The sequence below is a fragment of the Chelon labrosus genome (genome assembly GCF_963514085.1).
Source record: "Chelon labrosus genome assembly, chromosome: 19".
NCBI classification, from domain to species: domain Eukaryota; kingdom Metazoa; phylum Chordata; class Actinopteri; order Mugiliformes; family Mugilidae; genus Chelon; species Chelon labrosus.
Window position 1 is genome coordinate 9,458,789 of NC_140352.1, and position 7,428 is coordinate 9,466,216.

The window sequence follows — 7,428 nt, forward strand, 5'->3', positions numbered from 1 at the left end:
GCCGAGCAGCCAACAAAAAGCCTTCCTGGAAGAGATGATCAGCAAACCGGAGGCCCTTCCTGGAAGCCCACTGTTGGTTGCTAGTCGCGGGGCATATTCCTAACCTCTTAATATTCTTTCCACCTTCTAGGCTCGACTCGGCTGACATTGGCAGGGGCTCAGAAACGAACAAGAATCTGTTGACAAGGGTTTAATCACTGCAAGAACATTATTAGTCAAAACATTCTTCCCCGTTGCTCAACTTGCTTCTCATTTCCTCATGCTGCATTAAAAAACGCCGTGTTAAAGCTACGAGGGGCGGCGCCCCCACAGCGTTTCGGCGTGAATGTTTTGATTGTTGAGAGGCACAAAAAAAAAAAAAGAAAAATAAAACAACTCCAAAACCGAGCTCAGCTGTTTTGAGAAGCCGGGTGTTGTGCTTGGCGGGGGGACACTGTTGACAACTGTTGAGCTGGACGCGAGCAAGTCACAACCCGACGAAATGAATCACGGTGGAAAGACTTTCTGTGAGTGTGTGAGATTCACGAGAGCAGCGAAGGATACTGGCAAAATATTCCAGAGCCGCTCACTAGGCAACTATGAGGAACATAAAATGAGTCACAGCGATCTGAGCTGGCTTATTTAGACAATGTGTTTGTGTGTAAAACTGGATTATTCTGGTTGGATTTTTTTATTTTTTTCTGGGTTTTTTTGGGAAGACGGCTCACTCCTTTCTGTTTGCCTCTTGACCTACGTCATTTTTTGTCTGTAAGTGCCCACTCAGTTTTCCTCCCATAAACAAATAGTGTCATCCACACTCACACGGGCGTCCAAAAGGGCAACTTGAGACATTTTTCCTGTAAGACTCATGGCGAAATCATGAGTTTTTGAATCATTGTAATTACCTGGATTGGGGGAAGATGTAAAAGCAGTTATTAAAACGCTATCCTCTCAGACGTCTGGCACGCATCCAGAGATGTATGCGCGTGCAGTCGAACGGGTGTAAAACACTATGGATGCATTATTATTATTATTAGCAGCAGTTGTGTTTCTTTTTGTTTTTTTAAACCTCAACTCTTTCTGCACACAAACACTCAAAGACACCTCATTCGCTCCTTCTCATACGCACACTAACACCAGGCAAGCCGTAAAAACTCAACTCAATTAAAGTGCCTCTTTCCTGGAAGCCAGCCTCAGACGGAGCACAAGGTATGCAGGGAATGGGAACCTTGTGTGTGTGTGTTGAAGTGTGTGTTGAAGTGGGGGGGGGGGTTGTAGAGATGAAGAAACCTCCTGCTTAATTTTACCAACATCAATCTAGCCTGACCGACCACTTACACTCACGCATCGGCTGCTCACTTAGAACCACAGGGCCGCCGTAAATCTCGTCCACGTGGACCCTTTCACCTGTTTGACCTCCCGTACGTACGTATGGCTGTCCACACACACGCACGCACACACACACGGTCCCCAGAGGACGCCATCCTCTCTCAGGCCCTCGGGCAGGATGTATAAAACCCAGCTGCATTCCTTTCCAGTTAGGTCCAGCCCAAAGCGAGCTTCCTACAACACAGTAACTGCTGTGTCAAAGCGTGTGTGCGTGCGCGCCGCAGTACGTGCGATAGTGTAAGGCTAACGCCGCGCTTCTGGGAATCCCTTTGTTATTGTGTTCATCAGTCTCCCCGGCCCCCCTTTTGCCTATACTCTATGCTCTTATGCCTATGGAATTTACCCACAATGCCCCCCGGCGAGGAAGAAAATGAGAAGTGAGGATTTTCGGTAATTTTAACCCTGCACTGCAGCTTTCAAAGCCGGGGCTGAGCCGACTGAATAAACACGGCGTTGTTTAACTAGGAAATCCCGTTTTGTCAGTGAATGATGTTGCGAGGCCAGGAATCGCTGGGCTGTTTTACAATACATTACAGTAAGTTGAGAGTGTTTCCAGTCAATATTGACTCAGTGAGGCAAGAGGACACAAAAGGAGAAGTAACACACGGGGCAAATGCATTGACTTTTGTAAAAATAGTGCTCTTTAATATAAATTATTGAAATATTTTAGAAATATAAATATGTGCAACGTTCCTTTTTCATTTATTTTTTTGTAATGCTTTTGTCATTTTCAGATATTACAGCTTGTATTCTGCCAGACTAGTGGCCAGCCTTTTTTTTTTTTTTGCAAGAGAGTCTTTATAAAAGACAAAATGATTCACATGGTGCAAGACATGTTAAAAAAAAACAAAAAACAACAACAACAACAAGAAGAAGAAGAAGAAGAAGAAGTCGGTGTCGATGCGAGGGAGACCCGGATTTGAAACAAAAAAACGGGTGCGTTGCTATGCTATGAATTCAGCGCCCTGGTCTCAGGTCGGGGCCACGTGAGCTCACAAAAAAATAAAATAAAAAATAAAAATGTTGATGATGTGGGAAAAAAAAGGGGCTTCCGCTCCAATATGGATGACGGGCAGGTACGAGGTCGGGACGCTGAAAAACTTTTGATCAAATCCGGGTCTTGCACTTTTACAAAAGGCTTTTTTTTTTTTTTTTTTAAAGACTCACTTAAGGGACGTCTTGTTGCTCCCTTGACATTCAGAAAGACAAACCCCAACAGCTCCAGAGGCAAAAGACTGGAAGATACATGGGACAAAAAAATTATAGTAATAAAAAAAAAAGTTACAGGCATGAAACCATCTACATAAGAGCTTGTTTCCTCTCTTATTCTCCTTCATGACAGGTAAGCAAACAAACAAGGAGGGAGGGCTGAACACGCACAAACACACCAAGGCATTTTAGTAAAAATAAGAAAGACGATACTCTAAGAGCGTCTAAAAGACAGAATTAAGACTTCTTCTTGTTGTATTTACAGGAGCGGCGTCCTGTCGAGCTCCTTAATTTCCTCTTTGTCTCTGCGGGATATCCATCACACATCAGTGTGTTCTGTTGAGCTGTATACCAGTATGTTTCCTCCCACTCCTCCCGCTAGCCTGACCCCCCGCACTAAGAAGTGAGATGATAATCTAAGAGGGTCCAAAAAGACAAGAATTAAAGCCTCAGCCAAAAAAACTTTACTTTTCTTTTTTTTTTTTTTGGTTATATTTACAGGAGCCGTGTCCCGTGGAGCTCTTTCATTTCCTCTAATCTGAGCCATCAATCACTTCAATGTTTTTGTTTAGCTGTATACCAGTATGTCTCCTCCCACTTCTCCACAGGCCTAGCCCCCTTCCCCAGTTTCCTAATCCCATTTCCAGCTCTTCTCTCTCTCCCCTCTCTCCGCTCAATCCCCTCTTCTCACCCTCTACAACCTCCCCCCCTCTATCTCTGGGATCATCGTCGTCGTCGTCATTCCCCGCGGAGCTTTACAGTGTCGCTGACATTTTTCCAGCCGGTCTGGATAAAAATAAGTTCTTAGCTGTTTTGTTTGGTCCCCGGCCAACTGCTTTTGTCTCGGTGACGAGCTTTTGTCTCGGGCTACAGATGTCTGTGTTTTGTCACTGTCAAAAGCACGCATGCATCTCCCGAAACAAAAAAAAAAAAAAGAAAGAAAGAAGCAAAGCGGGGAGTGGATGAGGATGAGAAACAAACAGGAGAAGGAGAAAATGCTTTGTAATGTGTGTTTTTTTTTTTTTTTTTTTGTCCCACGCTAACAAAAACCTTCATATGGGCCTGTACCTGCATGTGTGTGTGTGTGTGTGTGTGTGTGTGAGTGGAGCTAGCGTGCATGACCACCCCACTCCCTCCTGTGAGGCAACATTTGCGGGAAGCAGCAGCGATGGAAATGTGTGCGCCACCACCACAACACACACACACACACAGTCGAACAAACAAATAGTGTGCGTTCTCTGTGTGAACCCCCCCCCCCCCTTCGTTCGCTCGTCCTCTGCCGTCTCTCTCTCCGTCCCGTGATCCAAAGCGCTGTAAATGTCAGGTTTCTTCTAAAGCACGTTAAAACCCACCGGGGATCGCCGGCGGTGCATCGATCATGCCGTTGCTGTCATCGTTAATATCGACCAATCGGGTTAATCTTCTACGAGGCACTGCTCTGCGTCTGAGTCAGTCATAGGAAACGTTGACCTTTGACCTCTGGCTTCATCTGCCACTCTCGCTAGTGGTCAGTTTTTTTGTTTTTGCGAGGCAGGACGGACGAGGTAATCGTCGGTTACCCAAATCACACTCCTCATCCCAAACCCCCCGGGGTCAGCCCGAGACTCTAGGTGGACTCATCAGATCTGGGACCAGCTGGCTGACTCCGGGGCCACTGTGAAGACCTGACCTCATATTAGCAGATAAAGGCTCAGTCTGGTCAGTCTCTGATGGCGCGTGTATTCTCATAATGCTCCGAGAGCCGGTGAGCCGTCCACCCGGTGCCTGGTCCACGTATTTGAACCTCTGCGGTTCCTGTCAGTCATATAGGAGCATCGTACTTCTCCATGAAGTCTTTAAGTGTGTGCGGGAGCTGCTCAGTTCGCTCCGACTCCCTCAGTCCCTGGTTGTTCAGCGTCCTCCTGCACATGTGCTGCAGGGACGAGAGAGAATTCGAGAGGGGCTGCCGCAGCTCCAGGGGGATTTTCTCTCCACCGGTGTGGATCAGGTAAACGTTGCGTCCCTTCATTTCCCCTGAATTGCACTCGCTCGCCCCTCCTCTGGTCCGTCCAGTATCTGCTGGTCCTTTCCCCATGTAGTGCGCGATGAGTTTCAGCACGCAGTCAAACTGGGGGAGCTCCAGGGTGTTTTGGGGGTCCGGCTGTAAGAAGAAGCCCCCTTCCTCGCTGTGGATGCGCAGGTTCTTGGTTCCCCGGGCCGTCTGGACGGAGAGGGTGAAAAAGTGGTGGTGGTCCGAGGAATCCCGGATCAGGAAGGTCCCTGGGGGGTGAGAGCGCAGCAGGGAGCTGGCCTCGCGACCTCCAACAGCCCCCCAGTAAAACCCACTCTCCTGGAGCTTACGCAGCGCACCCATCACCTGAAACAGTTAAAAAAATAAAAACACGTCAGCTCAAGGTGAGTTTTCAATTAAACACAGAGCAGCTACTCTACAACCTCGGCTGTGACTCACCTGGCGGTAGTGTTCATGCGAGCTGAAGGGTTTGTAATGATGCGGGGTAATGCCCGACCCCTGAACCCTGCTCTCTGGAGGGGTCACACCGTTCATGGTGGAGGGGTTCAGTCCGCTGAAGGTTACCATGGTGCCATGGCCCCCTGCCTCCGCCTGCAGGTCGAGAGGCAGGGGGCCCACAACAGGAGCGCTGGGGCGGACAGGGGGAGTGGGGTCCGGGGCAGGGGGAGGGGAGTAGGAGGGGGAATGGGGCGAAGGCGGCAGGGTCACACACCGGGTCCAGGGCCCCGGGGCAGGGGAGTCTGATGCATCCAGAGAGGGGCTGGTAGAGAGCACCTAAACACAGCTGGAAGGAGAGATGGAGCACAGGTTAGCCGACTATATTTATAGAGAAAGAGAGAGAGATGACATGCAAAAGCTGGCTACACGGAGGCAACATTTGAAACTGCTTCATGAGCAGCGTGACTTGAATAAATGACCACTTTGCCACACCGGAGCTCTCGGTTTACCCCCATAAAATGCAGTTATGGCGACTGTGACAAATGCACAAGACAAGACTGGGCAGCAGCGAGCAGGGCAGGTTATATTTAGTTTAAATGAATGCAGCCTCCTCCTGCTCCTGCTCCTGCTCCTGCTGCTGCTGCTGCTGCACCGTGCAGCCAGACAGCAACTGGATCCTGATTGCTTTCAATTGTCTTCGATCGGGCGCACCGCAACAAGGGATTTCTGAATCGGGGTCACTGTGAAAGAGTCCGGCGCGCTTTTTTTTTTTTTTTTCCTCCCCCCCCTCGTCTTTCACAAAATAAGTCCTTATCCCTTCTCGGAGGCCCAGTTCTCCGGTTTCACTGTGACTGAGAAGGTGTCCCGTATGGTCTGAGTCTGGCTGTGATCCCTTTGCAAGCATACGGGAATTAGTGTCGGCTTCACCGGACAGAAGAGACGGCGGTTGGGGCAGAGAGACGGCGGTTGAAAGCAGGCGGCGCCATAACGGTTCCGAACGTTCCGTATGGAACTCGGTCCACAACCGTTAACACACCTAAAATAACCCGAAAATACACCTCCAAAGAAGCCGAACAGCGACGTGACAACTGCCCCGCTGCAACCCTACAATGCCCCTTATTTTTTTTCCTCCTCTTTCCTAATTTTTTCGTCCACTTAACTGACATTTAAACGAACCGCTTTCGCCAAGTCTTTCCAACGGTCTTTAAACTTACCTTGCGGATATGTTCAGCCCCGCACCGCAGCCGCTCGTCGCCGTAGGGAAAAACAGGCAAACTACCCGAAAGTAGTGCTAGATGAATTATTAACTCAGGCATTAAAATCCGAAAAACAAAACAAAAGAAGTATCCAAAAAAAAAAAGTGTGGTGTGAGAGAGAGAGAGTGTGCGGGGGTTATTTTTTCTTCTTTCAGAGCGGAGGAATGCGGCGGCGGTGATATCTGCTGGAGAGATCCCGTACGTGTGCGGAGGGAAGGTTAATGGAGGTTGTTTCCAGTGAGTAAAGCCGATGTTCGTAAGGCTCCGCCCCCTCCGCTCAGAGGTCCTTCCAGTAAACACACGCACGCTCGCGCACGTACGGTACGTACGCGCACGCGGAGAAAAAAGGCACACGTGCTCGCGCGCTCTTGCCTTCTCCACTTGGCAGATTGCCAATAAATAATCAGCGTGACCTTTGCCGCGCGGTTTCCTGGTACTGGCGGGTTCCCTTCTCGACAAGGTGAAAAGTTAAAAGCTCCGCATATGGCACAATACATAAAATCATAAACTTGCGCAAGATTTGACTAAAAACAAAGCGCGTTATTATGCTCACATCCCCCTAAAAGAATGTAATGTCAAACTCATCCCTTTCTTTCCTTTATTCATGCAAAACAATTCTGCATGATAAAATCTTGCGTTTACAGTATCCACATGCAAGAATAGTCATTTGCAAGTGAAAGTCCTGCACTCAAAACCAAGTTCTGGGAAATTTGCACGTTCAATTAATCATTATACAGCTTCACATAAACAGCTAAAATCTGCAGCAATGCATCGCGTTTTTAGGCAAAAACATCTATAGCTGTTAAATAAATGTAGTGCATAAAAAGTTACAATATTTTAGTAGTTACTGAATGATGTACTCAAGTTTATCAAAACTATTTGTTAATGTATAAGTCTCACACAAGTTGCCACACATTTGGACTCTCCTTCATTTTTACTTGCAGGGCATCAGTTAATGAGCTGCACTAGTGAAGACAAATGCAGTGTTCAGTTTGTGGAGAAACGGCGTCAGAGAGGTGATAATTCAACTGATGAGGTGATCAAAATAATAGAAACATGTGTCAGCACAACGCAGCGCAATTCAAAATTACTACAAACCGCAGCCTCCAAAATGAAAACGCAGTTGAATCAACAGCTCTGTCAGTT

General features: G+C 47.9%; 1 protein-coding gene across 1 annotated transcript; it reads right to left on the reverse strand.

Moving 5' to 3' along the window:
* Positions 1–1,813: 1,813 nt before the first annotated feature.
* socs3b (suppressor of cytokine signaling 3b) lies at positions 1,814–6,670 on the reverse strand. Its single transcript, XM_084568296.1, has 3 exons — positions 6,241–6,670; positions 5,027–5,372; positions 1,814–4,933 (listed from the first exon to the last, which is right to left on the reverse strand). The coding sequence occupies exons 2-3, from the start codon at positions 5,153–5,155 to the stop codon at positions 4,379–4,381; spliced, it is 684 nt and encodes a 227-aa protein (XP_084424422.1). The 5' UTR covers positions 5,156–5,372; positions 6,241–6,670; the 3' UTR covers positions 1,814–4,378.
* Positions 6,671–7,428: the final 758 nt, after the last annotated feature.